At 38.3% G+C, this 18670-nt stretch overlaps 1 protein-coding gene across 1 annotated transcript; it reads right to left on the bottom strand.

Moving 5' to 3' along the window:
* rhpn1 (rhophilin, Rho GTPase binding protein 1) lies at positions 1-17509 on the bottom strand. Its single transcript, XM_066677386.1, has 16 exons — positions 17090-17509; positions 15205-15320; positions 14797-14925; positions 12644-12719; positions 12306-12383; positions 11421-11545; positions 10191-10357; positions 9694-9791; positions 8146-8235; positions 7762-7918; positions 7332-7445; positions 6628-6822; positions 5390-5466; positions 4301-4444; positions 2956-3102; positions 1-1563 (listed from the first exon to the last, which is right to left on the bottom strand). Exons 1-16 carry the CDS (start codon positions 17162-17164, stop codon positions 1354-1356), a joined length of 1998 nt encoding a protein of 665 aa, XP_066533483.1. The 5' UTR covers positions 17165-17509; the 3' UTR covers positions 1-1353.
* Positions 17510-18670: the final 1161 nt, after the last annotated feature.

Here is an 18670-nt window from a genome sequence, read left to right as displayed (position 1 = left end):
ACAGACTGTCCACTATGTTTTGTGACAGAAACAAGTCCATTGCAAAATATGAACATTGTACATATGAACAGAAAAATAACCGATGAACCATTGAGACACAGGTAAAACAGGGCCAGATTTGTTTCCTTAATTTACTGCATTTAAATGCATAGGTTGCATGCAATTGAGTTGAATGCTGTAACACTTCAATTCCTTAGTCAGTCTGGGTTTAGAGAGGTTTTGTGACAATAAATTTGTCAATAAAGAACATAATGGAAGCTCTCCAAACATGGTGCAAGTGGTTATGTACTTTCAATACACTACAATAACAATACAAGTGACAAAAAGACACTGGTACAGAACACTTATACATTTTGCTGGTATAATACTGTGCGATCACAAATCTTTTGTCAGTTAAACAGAATTATAAAAAATTCAGTAACATTCATTTTGTTTTTTTGCAAAGTTCATGAATAAAAACACAAGTGTACAAAGGGGTGAAAGGGAGTCTGGTATTTCAAACGTCTACTTGTTTCCCATGGTTTTATAACTGAGACCAACTGCTGGTCATTTGAAGTGTTTTGGAAGCAGTCGTGTCCTCTGAATTATGGTTAAAACTGATAGTAAAATGTGATATTTTAAAAGCAATGTGCACAGATTTCTGAGTATGTGGAAAAAAAAATCCAACAAACACAGACTACACAGCCAGAAATATGTGCTGTGTATCAAGACTGACAACAGAACACACTTATAACACACTGTGGCAGAAATATTACACAACGTTTAAAGATGAAACTATTCTTGTTCAGTGCAAATCTATATTCGTCACTTGTTCTACATTCATCCCAAAGAATTACAAGATACATAATCACTGATTTCTAACATGATAGTTTAAAAATAATGAACATGTTTAAAGTAAGTGGTTTGATAGGCTGGTTAGATACATGTGTTTAATCACTATAGAGTGATAGAACCCAACACACACACACACACACACACACACACACACACACACACACACGCACCAGATGACAAGCATACTATTGTCAGTTTTTGTTGCTGGACACATGCTAGACATATCCAGGAAACTCTTTCAGTCAAAATATGAAAGTCAGTATCCTTGTGTTTGTGAAACAAAACAGTGAAAAACAATTGAAGCTACACTCTTTGTTCTTATTCACTATATAAAAATACAAAACCAAGTTCTGCAAACTTTGTGGAAGATTTCATTCTACTACCATTGTGTTTCTTTAAAAATGTAAATTCTTTCACATATTCATTTCGTATAACTGCTGACTGTTATACTCACACAATGACAGAGCTGGGAAAGAAGAATAGTGCTTTTCTTTTGCTTAAACACATCCCCGTTCGCTGTCAGTACATAGACTCACTCTCACGCAAGCTGCCAAAAGGGAGGCTGAAAGTACTGCCAAGTCTTTTTGTAACTCCACCTCCTCCACTTCTCCAGCTCCAGTTCAGTAAAGATGTGGAGGATCGGTCATTGTCTCTGCTCCTTCTCTTCTGACTGGCAGATTGAGCCTCTTGGTCACTGCTGGGTGAAAGAGTGGCTGCCCTCTTCTCCACCTGAGCCAAAATCATGAGTTACACTTGATTTAAAGTAATAATCGGATTTCAATTCGGCTGACATAGCACTTTGCCTCTATTACAGGAGCAAGCAGCACATTTTTACCAGATAAATGTACATTGAAAGAACAAAACATAGTAAGTACAATACCCAGCATCTAGTCAGTGCTCATACGTAGAAACAAGTTAAGTGCTTTATAAGTACATTGCAGTCTGTTATGGTGCGCACTTAGTTTAGTCTAAGCTCTAGGAGTCTAATCTAAGTGCAAGTGCAAAAGTTGCAAGCAATAATTTAAAAAGTGATTTTTTGAAATGTTTACATTTGAACGTATCAAGAATAATCAGAGTTGTAACCCTTGAATAAACCAGTTCATGCTAAACCAAACAGGTCCCAAAAATGGGGTGGACATGTTTAAATAGGTTTAGAAAAGAACCGAGGCCACTAAGTGTCAGTATAATGGCTCTTTTTTTAAACATGAAGAAGGATTCCTGGAGTAAAAGAGTTTAACGCTCTTCTAATATACAACTGTCTATTTCAAGTTATAAAATCCTTAATTTATGGTAAAATATATAAATATTCCTAACTTGTGATGGTAGTTAATGGATTAATAAGTAATTTATGTTCTCTTCTATTTATTTTTTAAATTATTTAAAATTTTAAATAATTCAAAGGATCAAGTGGAGATAAACAGGCAAATCAATAAATCAATAATAAAACATACACAAGAGGCTTATGTATGTATGTATCTTTACACTTATATAGCGCCTATTTAGACACCCAAGGACACTGCTCAGAATGCACACACACACACTGGTGAGAAGCGGCAGCCAAACGCACACAGCGTACTCTCGACCAGGAACGACCGTCCACCTGGAGGACTGCATCGGGCACTAGGGTTTAACCCAGGATAGAGCACCAATCCATATCCAATACACTCACACATACAGACATTTATTCATTCACATACAGACACTCATTCACTCACACACCAGGACAGTTATTAGAGAAGCCAATTCACCCACCCTCCATGTTTTTGGACTGTGGGAGGAAACCGGAGCCCCCGGAGGAAACCCACGCAGACATGGGGAGAACATGGAAACTCCACCCAGATGGGACTTGAACCCAAGATCCCAGCGCTGGGAGGCGAATGTGCTAACCACTAAGCCACCGTGCCGCCCATTTAAAACATAAAAAACTACAAGTGGCTGCTAGTTTTCAGTTGCATATAGGAGCCTTCTGTAATATCAGTGTTGCAAAGACCAATGTTATGATGCTGATTAACAAAAAAATGATTGTGCCACCATAGTTAATTCACAAGTTTGTATATGTGAGCAATATATATTACATAATATTCTGTGTGTGTGTGTGTGTGTGTGTGTGTGTGTACATACCTCATGATTTTGCAGGGTTATAACACCAAGCTCCACTCCTCTCTCTGAGCAGCTCTTCAGAGCCTGCACTACCTCTGCATGCTCACCCCACTTGAAGTCTGTACCATTTACAGCCACTATATAATCACCCTCACGCAACCCTGCCTCCTGCAACACAAACAGTGCAAGTTACCGAAAAAGCAAAATAACAATCTGTTTATTTATATTCCAGCACACAATCAACATACTGTGGGGTATATTCTTGACCTAAGCCCTAAGGTTCAAGGGGTCAGAGAGTTGAAAGTCGAACTCGGACACACTTCACCTTGTGCCCCTTCAGCTGTGTACTTCACTACACCATTCACCATGTTGTGCAGCTGCGCTGGCTTTGACTTTACCGAGTTTTACTAGAGGCTTGAATAGAAATGTGCTGAAAGTTGTTGAGATAACCTCTTTATTCATATGTGGAGGCGTTTCTGTAACTCACAGACCTTTCACTTTCAGCTCGATATGTTACAAAAGATATCTTATCTCTGTGTTTAATATTACACAAAAATATTGATTTATTAAAGCCACAATTATCAAAATGTGTTTATATAGAAATATTTATAGTACCCCTGCATAAATGACTGGTCTTCAATGATGCCCTGCCTGTGTAATAGGCTCAGAGTGGAACATGGGTAATTGCCTTAATAAAGGTGTCGTTTGATGTAGACTTGGGCCCTCGTGAGCCCCCTTCTCAGGGAAAGAAATAGGACGCTGCAGCCTTGCACTCTTAAGCAGGCACCCGCAAATGAGGGGTGTGAGGGTGTGGTTGAAAGTAATTTGACAGGGCTTCTGTATCTCCTTTTTTGTACTTTTTAAAAAATGATTATTTTATAGCATGAGTTGACAATACTAGCTGCCAATTACACTATGTAAAAAACCATGAATTTATAGACTGTTAAATTATGTCTTTACTATACATACGGTGTAAAACATTTGTAAACACTTTTTTACAATTCAGTCATCAAGCATTGTACAATATATATGATTTTAGGCTAAATCTTAGATAACTAGCTAGCTAGCAACATCAAAAAGCTGATGTCAATTAACTTTCTGCACACCCTATCAACAGATATTTATTCAGAAAAATAAACAGGATAAAAATGAACTATTCCCGACATGCACTTTAACACACCCATAATAATATCTCATTTCTCTTTATGTAAAATTGTATGTGAAGATTTTTGCCAAGATTCTATAAACTGTATTCAACCTTTCTTGCTAAGGTTATATGAATTGTATTACTATTAGCTTTCATATGTTTTTGTATGTAGAATAGTTCATACACAGTATATAGATTATATGATGTAAACCTCCTTACTGCTGCACATCCCCCCGGCAACACCCCAGCAACCAGAACTGGTGAATCCCCTCGTAGAGTGAGGCCAAGCCCTGCCTCTCCTCGATTCAGATGCAGGTGGCGACACACCCATCGATTCCGTGCGGAGAATACAGAGAGAGGTCCCTATGTATATGAACACACACACACACACCATGAGTACATCTGTTGGACAACATATAATCCATACCATATATACCATGATATTTAAATGGTTTAGTGATATATTTGGTAGACAAGGACTACAATCCCACAAATTACTTGTGTCCAAGCAGTTTGATATTAGATTCATTTCTGAGTCATGTTCTGTTTACACACACACACACACACACACACCCACACACACACACACACACACACACACACACACACACACACATATACATATACATACACACATATATACACACATACATACATACACACATACACACCCACACACACATTCATATATAAATATATATAAAATGCTTCCATTTGTTTTGAAAGAACACTTCAGAATTTTTTTTCTCAAATAAGTAACAAACAATATTTATGAATATTTATTATTATTATTATATATTTTTTTATATTCTTGTGCAACTCACATGTGATGAACTATTAAGTAGCTTTGTAGTTTATACTTCATAGAGCAGGTCTCCCACTTTGGGGAAGCCCTGTTTTTAATAGGTTCCCTACAGAATCTTTAATATATTCAGGCCACTAGGTGTCAGTATATTGTTTCATAACGTGCAAAAAGAATTAATAGGGAAATGACTGATTGCTCCTTTAAAAAGAACAAAAAAACAAGCTATCTTTCTGCAAACAACAAGCTTTTCTGTCTGGTTAACATTAAAAGCACTGCATATGGTTCCTTTTGGAGTCAATGTATGAGAAGAAAATGGGCCAAGCTATGTCAGAATTGTAAAACATTTCATACCATGGTATATTTGAAAAAGAAAACTGTGATATTGTATTTAAAGATTTCTTTGTGTGTGGGTGTGAATAAAGGTCATACATGCTAACTTAAAAATGGTAATTCTGTTTTGTTAGAGATGACAGTTATCAAGACATGAATGCAGAGAGTGTTACCAGTCGGTGAAAGATGTCCGTTACTCTAACCAAGCTGAAGTCAGGAGTTTTAATATCAGGTTTTTGATGTGTTTGAGCTGTAGGAGAAAGGTCAGAGGAGAGAGGTCTGGGTAAGGATTGAAGTTCCTGACATTAGAGCTTCAGTTTTAAACATTAAATATTCTGGTTTCTAGTTTCTGCAACAATGAAAATGTCAAGATTATACAGACTGCACTTTTGGAAACAAAACCTTGTGTCTCCATTTTTGACATTTTAAAATTTTGACATAGAAAAAACAATAGGCCCCAGTCACTGCAATGTGGAGGAGTGGAACTCTGTACAGTGATCCCTTGTTTTTTGTGGGGGATGTGTTCCAAGACCACCCGCGAAAAACAAATTTCCGTAAAGTAGAGGAAAGGTATTTTTTCATGTATTTGGACTTTTAAAACCCTCCCTGTGCTGTTAACAACCCACCCTTTGCATTAAACAGTCATTCTATAATGTTTTTCAGCTGGAACTACATGTGATATCCTACCAGTTTCTTTAACAGAGTCATTCCTAAGCTGTGATTTAGCGTAAGTAAATTTCACTCGGATGTGGACATGAACAATACATGTACTGTACGTAAGAAATACTTGTAAATTATATATTTTGTGGGGGTGGCACAGTGGTGCAACAGGTAGTGTCGCAGTCACACAGCTCCAGAGGCCTGGAGGTTGTGGGTTCGATTCCCGCTCCGGGTGACTGTCTGTGAGGAGTGGGGTGTATTCTCCCCGTGTCCGCGTGGGTTTCCTCCGGGTGCTCTGGTTTCCTCCCACAGTCCAAAAACACATGTTGGTAGGTGGACTGGTGACTGAAAGTGTCCGTGTGTGTGTTGCCCTGTGAAGGACTGGTGCCCCCTCCAGGGTGTATTCCCGCCTTGCACCCATTGATTCCAGGTAGGCTCCGGATAAGCAGTTACAGACAATGAATGATGAATTGTGAGCCAATCCACCTATGAACGTGTGTTTTTGGACCACGGGAAGATACCAGAGCACGTATGCGGACATGGGGAGAACACCCCAGACTCCTCACAGACTGGAGCGGGGCTTGAACACACAACCCCAGGACCCTGGAGCTGTGTGACAGAGACACTACCTGTTGCGCACACTGTTAACATGATCATAGTAATATCATTATCAGATAATAATTTGATTATAAAATCAGAAAACACTGCCATAACTGCAATACAATCCAAAATGTATCATGGAATATCTTACATTGAATCTCTGGTGCTTCTGCAATTTCACAAAAATCATCTTCCTGGTCAATGTCTGAGTATTTTTCCAGTGAGAGTGTGTGTGCATGTGTCAGCACTTCCTGCAAAATATCCATCTTGCGCAACATCTTACACACACCATGGAGACGCAGTGCCTCCTCGTGTCTTATGATGGCTTTACTCAAATGAGCTTTACCTAAGAAACACAGATATATATTTCACTTAATGGAAAATAGTATCAAACAGTGGTTGTTATAACAAAGTGGGTAACTACCCATGTATAGAAAGAGAATATATTGCTATACTGTTTATCAATGACATTCTTTGAATAACCATGAACAATTGCAAGTCAAGACACTAGTTTTTCCTTTTATTTTTGGAAGGGACATAAACCAAAAGTAAGTGTGAGGGTTAATTATGAGATTTAATGCATATTTCAGTATATAAATACTGTAATCTACCTTCTGAACCTTCTGAAGTTCTGAAATAAAACCATTTATACGTCACTATACGTCACTTTGTAAACCAATTGAATTATGGGAGGAAGTTGTGGACAAATTTAGAAAAAGCATTGCATTTTTTAGAAAATTAGAAATATTTACTCAGTTATGTGTAACAGTAAAATTCTGATGTTGCATATTCCTCACCTTCTTTACTGGTTATTTATTATAGATTCATACAGCATGTGTGGAGTAATGTGCTTACCCAGTCTCAGCCTGTTCTCTGGATCTTGCAAACACAATCTGTCTGGAGGTCTGGTGTGAACTTGCATTATAGCTTTCAACCCTGAACCATCATCCATGTCTTTATCAAGCACATCTACAGAACACCACCAGAGATCAAGTTATACTTGGAATAATAGCACTTGAACTAGGTAGTCACTTGTAGAGGCAAACTACTAATGCCACTTTTGTGCTAATTAAGACTTTGCTTCACTGACTTATGAGTTTTCCAGTAGAATACAGAATGTATGTAAATATGATTCTCAACTAACATCCAAATTGTACAAAACTTAAGTGTTATCATTACATTTTTAATCTGCTTGCTTATGTTTGGTATGTTATCACATTAATCCCAGGGTAAATATTTCATTTACATGCGCGTGTTCATTGTAATCATGAGAATGTGTGCTTACCTGAACAGTCACACAGTGCAGTAGCAGTGAAGTAATGGGCTAAGGCTCGAAAGTGCTGAGTTTTAACTTGAACCACTGAGAGCCAGGAGAATGGAACATAATCCTTCAACAAAGGCACTGACATGGCCTGCAGCACCAGAGAATAAACATCTGAAACCTAAAACAAATACAACAAATACCCCAATGTCCATAATTGCTTAAGGAGATGAAGAATTGTTATTAAAGTTGATTTATAACTATTCGTGTTCATTTTTTAAATGGGACGCACCTCATGAATTTGGCTTGTAACTCACCCACAAATTTACTCACTCACATACATAGAGCTACACAAAGGGCACCATTCACTGCTTTGCATCAGAACACAAATATCTGTTGTGTGCTTACCCGTGCTGCCTCCTGAGCTGCCTGCAAGTTTGACATGAGATCATCTTCCTCCATACTGAGCGTTACCTTCTCATAAACACATTCCTGGACCTACACAACATGAAACGCAACACACACACTCACATATATTCTTGAGATGGAAAACTAAAATAAATCATAGATAAAAATCAGTAAGGCGGCACGGTGGCGCAGCAGGCAGGGTTGCAGTCACAGAGCTCCAGGGACGTGGAGGTTGTGGGTTCAAGTCCCGCTCTGGGTGACTGTCTGCAAGGAGTTTGGTGTGTTCTCCTTGTGGGTTTCCTCTGGGTGCTCCAGTTTCCTCCCACGGTCCAAAAAAAACACATTAGTAGGTGGATTGGTGACTCAAAAGTGTGTGTGTGTATGTGTGTATCCAGGGTGTGTTCCTCAATCCTAAACTGAATAAGCGATTACAGACAATTTGATGAATTAATGAAAATGAGTAAAAAAACATAATAAACCAGGCAAAGTTTCCATTAATATATATTTAAATGTGACACTGGGAAGGTTCAACTCCATGGTTGTATGTTATTTACTTATGGGTCACTCATTGTGTGCAACCACTTATCCAGTTCATGGTTGCGGTGAGTCCAGAGCCCACCCGGAATCACTGGGCGCAAGGCAGGAACACACCCGGGAGGGGGCGCCTGTCCCCCACAGGGCAGCAGACTCACACACTCATACCTACGGACACCCTTGAGTCACCAATCCACCTACCACTGTGTGTTTCTTGACCGTGGGAGGAAACCGGAGCACCCAGAGGAAACCCACACGGACACGGGGAGAACACACCAAACACAGTCTTGTGACAATGTATAAAATGTAAATAAACACATAATGCAATGTTTTTCAAACCATTAAACCTTATAATTATTTGAAAAGTGTACAAATACTCTATACACTGTACTCAAATGTTAAACATTTGAAATGTTAAAAACTAAAAAATTTTGCTTTTGAAAAATATTTGCCCATTTTGAATTTGATGGCAGCAACACATTTCTCAAAAAGTCAGAATGGGAACGCAAGTCATGGTTTAAAAAGTCTTTTTGGAGCATTTCTATTGATCCATTCATCAGGAAATATTTACAGGACAGCTCCTGTGTTCAAATAATAATAGTAAATTAAAATGATAAATATATAAATATAAATATTATAATTATAAACTTATAAATCTTCAACTTCTGAACTTTCAAAGATAACAATGTCGCTGTCCATTTATTTACAATTGTTTAAAGTGCACGTTTACAAGGTAAGAATGCAAATATATGTTTATTATAAACATTAATTAATGTACAAAGGTCATGTTTACTTCATGGAAAACTTCATAATAGTGTACAATGAGTACAATAATATGTGTCATAGGCTACCTACAATGCAGGATGTCTTTGTTGGACTTGGGAACACATCCAACTTCTGTAGTACACATTCTCTGAGTGGAACCCATTTTATATAACAACTGAATGTATGTAGATAAACTGTATATGTTTTCTCTGTCAGAACTGTGCATGCTATGTCTTATATTTTCCATACCTGTGCAACCATGAGGCGAACCAGCATACTTAACGCAGGGCTACTCATATCTAGGCTGGGAGCATGGGAGAAATTCTCTTGCAAGTAGAGAAATGCACCTATTGAACAAAAAGCAGACACACAAAGAAGCAAATAAAAACCCATATATTTTCTACTGTGCCCCATTTCAAATTCTGGTAATATCACTATAAGTAATAATTCACAAGACTCCCTGAAACCCACATAAACCTTTCATGACAAGTGACACAAACTTACATAAACACATCAAAAGACTTTTTCCAATTAAGCAGTAGTTGTCATAACACTTTCTATAATGAAATTAACTCATGCAGCTGTGACGTCAAGTAAGTGCAGACATATACAGCAGCTAATTCATAAGATGACAACTGATGCATACAACTAGCACTCTAAAAAAACTTACATGCTAAAGCAATGTAGTATATTTTAACCATTCATTATAAATTTAGGCTCATATGAAAGTTTACAAATGACAGTACCGGCAGCTCTCTGGAATGCATCAATAGCATCATGGATGCCAGGCAGTGTGGAACGGTCTTGTCTCGCACCAATTTGTGTGTAAAGTGCTGCAATATTAAACAACACGCTTCCCTTCTCAAACGCCAGAGCTCTCTGGCAGGATGGCACACCAGTCAGGGAATCGTACCTAGAAGAATATATATATTTTTTTACATGACTACATACATTTTCAATATACTTAGACACAAATGCATGCACAACAGAACTGCAAAACATAAGGTTCTACTGTAAAATAAAATAGTATCATAAATGATATTTTTGCTTATTGTGATGTCATCCTCAGAAACACACCCCTGTGTGATCAGACTTCATCATAACTAAATATTATAAAATCACTATCAAACCAAAACCTTGTATCTCTTTCAGAAGAAGGAATTAAGTTTTAATTAAATTCAGTGTAAAATATTTGATACCACCCTATTTGGGAAGATTACTATTGATGTATTCAAAAACAATTATGACACAATAAAAAAGGCAGCTGACAATTTATTTTGTGTTGAAAAACATATACAAGGTTTTTCTGTGACAATATGCTTTTAATTATATATTTTACATGACTAATATACAGGGAACCTGTTCTAATAATTTACAGCATCAATTAAGTGCCATTAATAATAAGATCCTTGGAAAGTAGAATTGCAGCAAAATGTTCTAATAATACCCTGGTACTAATACCATCCATCCATCCATTATCTGTAACCGCTTATCCAATTTAGGGTCGCGGGGGGTCCAGAGCCTACCTGGAATCATCGGGCGCAAGGCGGGAATACACCCTGGAGGGGATGCCAGTCCTTCACAGAGCAACACAGACACACACACATTCACTCACACACTCACACCTACGGACACTTTCGAGTTGCCAATCCACCTGCAACGTGTGTTTTTGGACTGTGGGAGGAAACCGGAGCACCCGGAGGAAACCCACGCGGACACGGGGAGAACACACCAACTCCTCACAGACAGTCACCCGGAGCTGGAATCGAACCCACAACCTCCAGGCCCCTGGAGCTGTGTGACTGCGACACTACCTGCTGCGCCACCGTGCCGCCCGGTACTAATACCATTTCTTTAATTATTAATATTGTTACTAAAGTATTGTTCTTCATAAACTTTATAAGCCATTATGAGTGAACATCACAAATTATAAAAAATAAACAAAAAGACTTGGTCACTGTATTGTATTCTCTTACCAGTGGAAGTGAACTCCCAGTGTTCGGTGGGGTGCAAAGAAGCGCTGGTCTAGGAAAAAAAGCTGGTTGTAATACTCCATGAGCAGCTCGAGTCCTGCATCATTACGGCTGGGGGTCCGCATTGCCTGAGTGGAGAACACAATGCATTTTTATACAAATGAATATCTCCTGTTCAAATTTTGATTGCTTTAAAATTGTACAGCCAATGTGAGTAATTTCATTAAAGGCTTATATCAACAAGGGTTTTACTCAAAAGGTAGTGTTAACTAATTTTGTTATAATTTTTCGCCTAAAACAACAATAATCAGCAACAGTAGACACAGATATGAACAGCTAAATCAGAGCTAAAGACACTGCAGGGAAACACACTGAGTTTGACTGAGAGTTGTTGCTTTATATTATGTGTTTATTTTAGAGCTGTTTATAGTTCACTTCTACGTTTTGTTAGCTTGCATAATTTAATTTAATATATATAACTCATAATTCAAACCAGGAATCATTACTTTTTGTTGAAACATTTAAACGTAAACACAGCATGTTTGTTGCATTTATGCAGCTTTTAGAGCCTTTTACTTCAGCCAAATCATTTCTCAGACTCATTCCCAAATGTATCCATACATAATGCCCGATATGTTATAAAATAATGGCTTATTCACCATAATACAGCTTTATATGTCCAATGTTGGGTTGTTCACAGATGAATGATTTGAACATGTTTCTTTGTTAGACACATTGCATATTGCCTAGGTGCTGGAGGCAATATTTTCAAGGGGACATATGTGTAAGAAAAACTCCCACTTGTATCACTTTTCACATTAATTTGGTTATTTGAAGTTGCCAACCACAGAAGTGGGTGAATATGCGTGTATTTCTTTTCCATTTTACCTGTCTGAGATCCATTAACTCTTTGATCTCTGTCATATAGAGAGATGCATCTTCACCGTAATGTTCACTGATGAAATCCTGGAAGAAAGTTTACAAAAAATATGATTAAAATCTGTGGTCTAAGAAAAGTCATTGTTTGGCTTAATACACCTTAATACACACAATCTTTTTGCTTGCTCTTATTCAATACATTAAAAATCCTGATTCTATCACAATTACATTGTTCTGATATAGAAAAAATACTGCTAATGGTATACATTTGTCTTCACCTTAAAATCATATTAAACAGTATATTTAGCAACTATCCATTAGGTAAAGCTTGGGAGTAATCATCCTACCTGAAGAGGAATGCCCATTTCAATTTCTTTAGTCTCTTTCAGGCCAAGTGGGATCATAGGAACATTTACCTTCTCACTTTTGGACAGAGAAAAGAAACACATAAAAATAGACTTTATACAGTCTCCTCCATAATGTTTATCAGAATTTTTTTTTTTTTCAAAAATTCTGTTTTACTCTGTACTCCAGTTTTAAATTTGTCCTCATATTTAATACATTCATTATCTGTAACCTCTTATCCAGTTCAGGGTCGCGGCGGGTCCCGAGCCTACCTGGAATCATTGGGCGCAAGGCAGGAATACACCCTGGAGGGGGCGCCAGTCCTTCACAGGGCAACACAGACACACACACACACTCACACCTACGGACACTTTTTGAGTCGCCAATCCACCTACCAACGTGTGTTTTTGGACTATGGGAGGAAACCGGAGCACCCGGAGGAAACCCACGCGGACACAGGGAGAACACACCAACTCCTCACAGACATTCACCTGGAGCAGGAATCGAACCCACAACCTCCAGGTCCCTGGAGCTGTGTGACTGTGACACTACCTGCTGCACCACCGTGCCGCCCATTCCAATAGCCCACTTAATACTAATTCTAATTGAGTATACTTTGAGTATATAGTATAGTTACAAGTGTCAAAGATGTGTATACTTAAAAATGTACAGTGCATACTTAGAACCAGATCGTTGAGTATGGTAATGAAGAACACTATTATCCCACAATCCAATGAAAAACAGAAAGGCTTCTCACACTACATAGTGCATATCGGTTTTTTAAACTAATAAAACTGCACTAAATGTTATGACAGGGAAACATAAGGCTTATAACAAATATAAATACCCTGGAAGTCGACAGTAATCCGTTCCGGAACTCGCATCAACAACTGATGCGGTCAAGTTCCGAATCGAATTTCCCCATAAGAAATAACTGAAAACTGATTAATTGGTTCTCGACCATAAATTTTTTGTAGTTCTTACATTTTTCCTCTTTTGCTTTTCTGATGTATCTTTCTTGGGACCCATCTTTGTTATTGTTTTTTTGCTAAAAATGTCACAAAAACGCATAAAATACGCAAAAACTTGGAGCACAACCTCAAAAAGCTTCCAACCTTGTGGAACGACGCCGCAAACTGACACCAAGTAGCGTCAGTTAAGCTCAACACGAGCTGCGTTTGTTTACAAAAGTCGCGTGGGTCGGGTCGGGTTCCGAGTTTTAAGGTCGACCTCCGAGTCTAAATTCTCTCGACATTTGGCGCCGACTTCTGATTATGTCGATTCAGAAACGATCGACTTCCGGGGCTCTACTGTAGTTTTAATATCTGATATAAATTGTCAGAAAAAGTGTCACAACAGTGGTATCTTTTGCTGTTACTGCGGTGGTACCCTTAAGACTCACATTCACTAGATTTAGTTAGGAAACATAGTTGTACCATATTATATTATAATTTTAGATTTTAAAAATGTGTTTCATCTCTATTTCATCTCCAGGAATTATATTATGTTATTTTATTATACACAGTTAATAAAATACTAAAAATATTCACCTCTCCTTTTGGAGAAGAGAATGTAATGTAGATTTAGGAAACAAACTGGACTTTAAAACAACTGTTTTACATTTAAATGTATATTTACACTGTTTGTACCTTTCGGAATAATAATGTACCGAGACCTCTTTTCTAAGAGCGTACAACATACAAATTTAGTGCAGAAACGGTTATTTTATGACCTACACTATGCATTACGCAGTGTGGATGGAATTTCAACTTTGAAAAAATGTCGGACAGAGTTGCAACTGCAGCTTGGTATGACGTGCATTGTGTGCGTAGTTTATCATGTCCTGTTAGTATGAAATGCCATAGTATGCTAATATTTAGTATACAAGCTGGCTGCTATCACACTCTTAAGATTATTACATAGTATATTCTGAATAGTATAAGTTTGTAGTACACAGTTGGAATGTAGCCTTAGTTTCACAATGAGGAACAGAGTTGTGCCACTGAAAGTCAAAGTAAAAATTACCAGGCTGAGACATCTGCCAAACCTTAGGCTCAACAAACTCATCTGTTTGGACCATTATTACAAAGAAATAGAAAGCAGATTTCACTGGCTTCTCATGATTAATTTGTCAATACGAGCAAAGGGTGTTTACCTATCAGTCTGGTAAACCTCCATACTGCTATTCAGCTCCTCCAGTTCTTCTTTGAGTAGCTGCAGGTTTGAGTTGACGAAGCTCAACTCTAACGACACAGTCTCTTTAACTTTCTGATTTGTTGTAGCCCTGAGACACACACATGAACATACACATAAACCTCTGACTATCCAACAATGGCACTCCTGCTTTTAACACAGCTATGAAATCCACATAATACTAAAAATGACAGACCATAAACATGAGTGTGTAATGGGTCATGATAAGATCTGGAGCAAAGAAACACTGTGCGTGTTTGTGCAGATATATTTGGTCGACTGCATGTTTGTGTGTATGATGTGAGTGTTAGCGGAAAAGGTTCATAGACTCCCTGCTGTCTTTTCCCAAAATCAAATCATAAACACACACCTGTACAAATTTTCCGCTCCTGTTCGCAAACGGAGCTCACGGTTGATTTGCTGATTGAGTTTGGCTCTCCGCTGCTGAAGTTTGCTGCGCTTAGTTAACACTAGAGGATCACATCCCTATTACAAAGACACACACACACAAAGACACACACATATTTCAGTGGCCAGGACACCCATAGGACCACCACAGAGCAGGTATCACTCAGTGGAATGTGTTTTGTGGTTCATCCGATCTGTAGTGTGATCAGTACAGACTAATGCCACATATAGGCCATATAAAAAACACAATGTGTGCCCTTTACTGGACATAGTTAAGAATTCTCCTGCATTATTTCTGCCTGCAAAATACAAAAACTTCTCTGCATTTCTCTGATATTTACAATTAACCATTGAGTATTGAGTATTATTAATATCAACTTAATATATATTCTTAAAATACACCAGTTTAACCATAATCTCCTTGTTTCTACACAAACATTGTAGTTCTACAATTACACACAGGGATCCATCTGTTGCTCTGTATACGTTGTTTAACCCCTTTCACCCTGTTCTTCAATTTTCAGGACCCCCACAAGACCACCACAGAGCAGGTATGATTTAAGTAGTGGGTCATCCAGTAGACATGCAGTGACGCTGATGTGGTCTTGGTGTGTTAGTGTGTGTTGTGCTGGTATGAGTGGATGAGTAAATGTTTTTAACAATCAAAAATATCCAGCCAACAGTGTCCCGTGGGCAGCATGCTGTGTCCGCTGATGAAGAATGACCAACACAAACTGTACATCTACAAGGTGGACCAACGAGGTAGGTGAGTCTAACTGAGTGGACAGTGCTGCAGTCCAGCAGCACTGCCGTGTCTGATCCACTCATCCTAGCACAACACACAATAACACATCACCATCACATCAGTGTCACTGCAGCGCTGAGAATGATCCACCACCCAAATCATATCAGCTCTGTGGTGGTCCTGTTGGGGTCCTGACCATTGAAGAACGGGGTAAAAATGGGAAAATAATGTATACACAGCAACAAATGGACTATAGTCTGTATTTATAAAACTACAAAGGGTTCCTGTACTGTCAGTGGAACTCAGAGAATGGACAGAGAGTGTAGAAACAAGGAAGTGGTCATAATGTTATAGATGATCTGTGTATATACGTCAAAAACTTTAAAATTAGCCATTTTAATTTTGAGTCAAGGCATTCCATTAAGATGAGAATCTAAAAGTCCCTGTGTAAGAAAAAACCCTAACAACATGACATCACACAAGTGTCATTTCACAAGAGTGCATTAAAAATCTGGGCCGATATGTGAAGATAATTCTGACTCCACATTTTCTGCTGATATCAGTCATCTTTAAAAGGTCATCTTTAAGATAAAATATATATATTTTTAGATGAAGTAGCTGCCACAGATTTGGTAAGAAAGCTCACATTACACAATACAAATCACATTTTGACTCATTCTCCTGTTGGTCTTCTGTATGTCAAGCCATATATTGTAATATTATTACTACTAGACTGACCAGAGGAGTATAGGTCCCCCCTTGTGAGCCTTGATTCCTCCCCAAGATTTCTTCCTCAGCTCTGAGGGAGTTTTTCCTTGCCACGGTCGCCCCATGGCTTGCTCTCCTGGGGTTTTTTACTTTCTTTACATTTTTACATTTCATGTCAAATCTTTGCCCTTTAACCTGTTTTAAACATGAACACCCCTAGGTGAGGGACACCTTCTATGGAGCATAAACTGGTTCTCTCAGGCACTAGAGAGGGATTAGAATATATGAAAGGCATTTCATACAAAAGAAATTATATAAATAAAGAATAATCTCTTTTATTAACGGTTACGTTCTGGGGTAAAACGACTTAGTGATCAGTATTGAAAGGACTCACCTTTCTGACAGACTCTCCGGAGACTCCCTCTTCCCTCAGAGCCGTTACATCTTCTTCAGAGCCAGTGTCAGACATGTCCTCTTTAGGGGACACTCACCTGTCCAAAAATGTCAGCCGTTACCTGTTCTGTCGTTACAAACCTTCGTTTACACGATAGGTCACGCGACACCCAAGATCGCGTGCATATAAAACTTGGGCAAATCCGTGAGTTTCACCGTAATCCCCCTCACACATGGAACATTCGCGAGCAGACCGCTTCTCTAGACTTATTTCAAAAACACCACGCTGTGTTTTGGCGTATAAACGGGTATAAAGGCACTCGACCACTCTTCTATCCACATAATGACGCAGCACGGCCACAGAAAGTCGTTACTATCGTAAATAATAAAATCCACTTGTTGCATACGTGCGAGGGCTGCGGCTGATCTCCCTGCATTGGTTTAATTCCCAAACACATCCCCACTTACTTTAAACAGCGAATAGAAACGCACGATTTTTGACTGACATTTGAATTATCCATTCACACTACAAAGAAAAAATTTGAGGGACAGCCAAACTGTCCAATCAGAGGCAGATGGGCGTGACTGGAGGTGATTTGGAGCGGAAGAACGGTAGGTGTCCATGGCAACACAGAGGCATCACCAGTCGGGGGGAGTTCGTAACTCAGACAAAGGGGCATTTCGTCGCTTTTTTGCCGAGGCCCTTTATTTTACTTCTTTCTCTCTTTGTCATTGTTGCCCCCGTTACATATTTCCCACACTTTTGCCCTTCATAATTATCTCCTAAACACAATTTAATTCTTATAGACGTGCCCATGTTTTTTTAAAGCACGACGAGGCCTATCTATTACCTAAAGTTACTGTGTAACACACTGGGCAACGGACAGGAACAAATTCTATGTGGATGGCTGGACGATATGACAAAAACACAGTGTATTATAGAGTCAAATGTAGGCCAGTGTTTCTTTAAAAACATGTAGCTGCTACACAATTAAAATTTAATGTTATTGTATTTATATTAAAAATAATTGTGCCAGTTTGGCTCCATATTGAAACCACCATACTACACTCAGAAAAACTCACTGTGATGGTACCCTCAAGGGTACATCTGCAGTACTTTTAGAGCATACGTTTTCCGTATTCTAATTGTAGATTTTTAAGTTGCATTGATTTCCAATTGAAAACATTTTAGGAATATTACAAATTCTGGAGAAGAGAATGAAACATAACTAGGGAAAAACACTAAAACCACTGGTGTGCATTTACACTGTCTGTACCTTTAGTAAATAACATCGATATGCTCTATAGTATGCTATAACATCACTATGCATTTTTTACATTGTGCCGACAGTGTAAGACATTTTTGTGGTACACATGAAGATATTTTCTTAGAGATGCAATGCTATGTTTAAAAACTGATATTTCGCACACATTAAATCCAGTCTATAGAATTATGCTTTCTCTGAATCAGTTATTCAGTGTTCTGATATTAATGATGTAGTGATAGAAGCTTATTGTTTATAGGAGCATCATGTTATAATGTAATTACTAATGCAACTACACAAAAATACCCATTAATTTG

Source organism: Hoplias malabaricus, chromosome 7, assembly GCF_029633855.1.
Source record: "Hoplias malabaricus isolate fHopMal1 chromosome 7, fHopMal1.hap1, whole genome shotgun sequence".
Taxonomy (NCBI): Eukaryota; Metazoa; Chordata; class Actinopteri; order Characiformes; family Erythrinidae; genus Hoplias; species Hoplias malabaricus.
The sequence above is the reverse complement of the archived record's forward strand: the minus strand, read 5'-3'. Positions and strand labels throughout refer to the sequence as shown.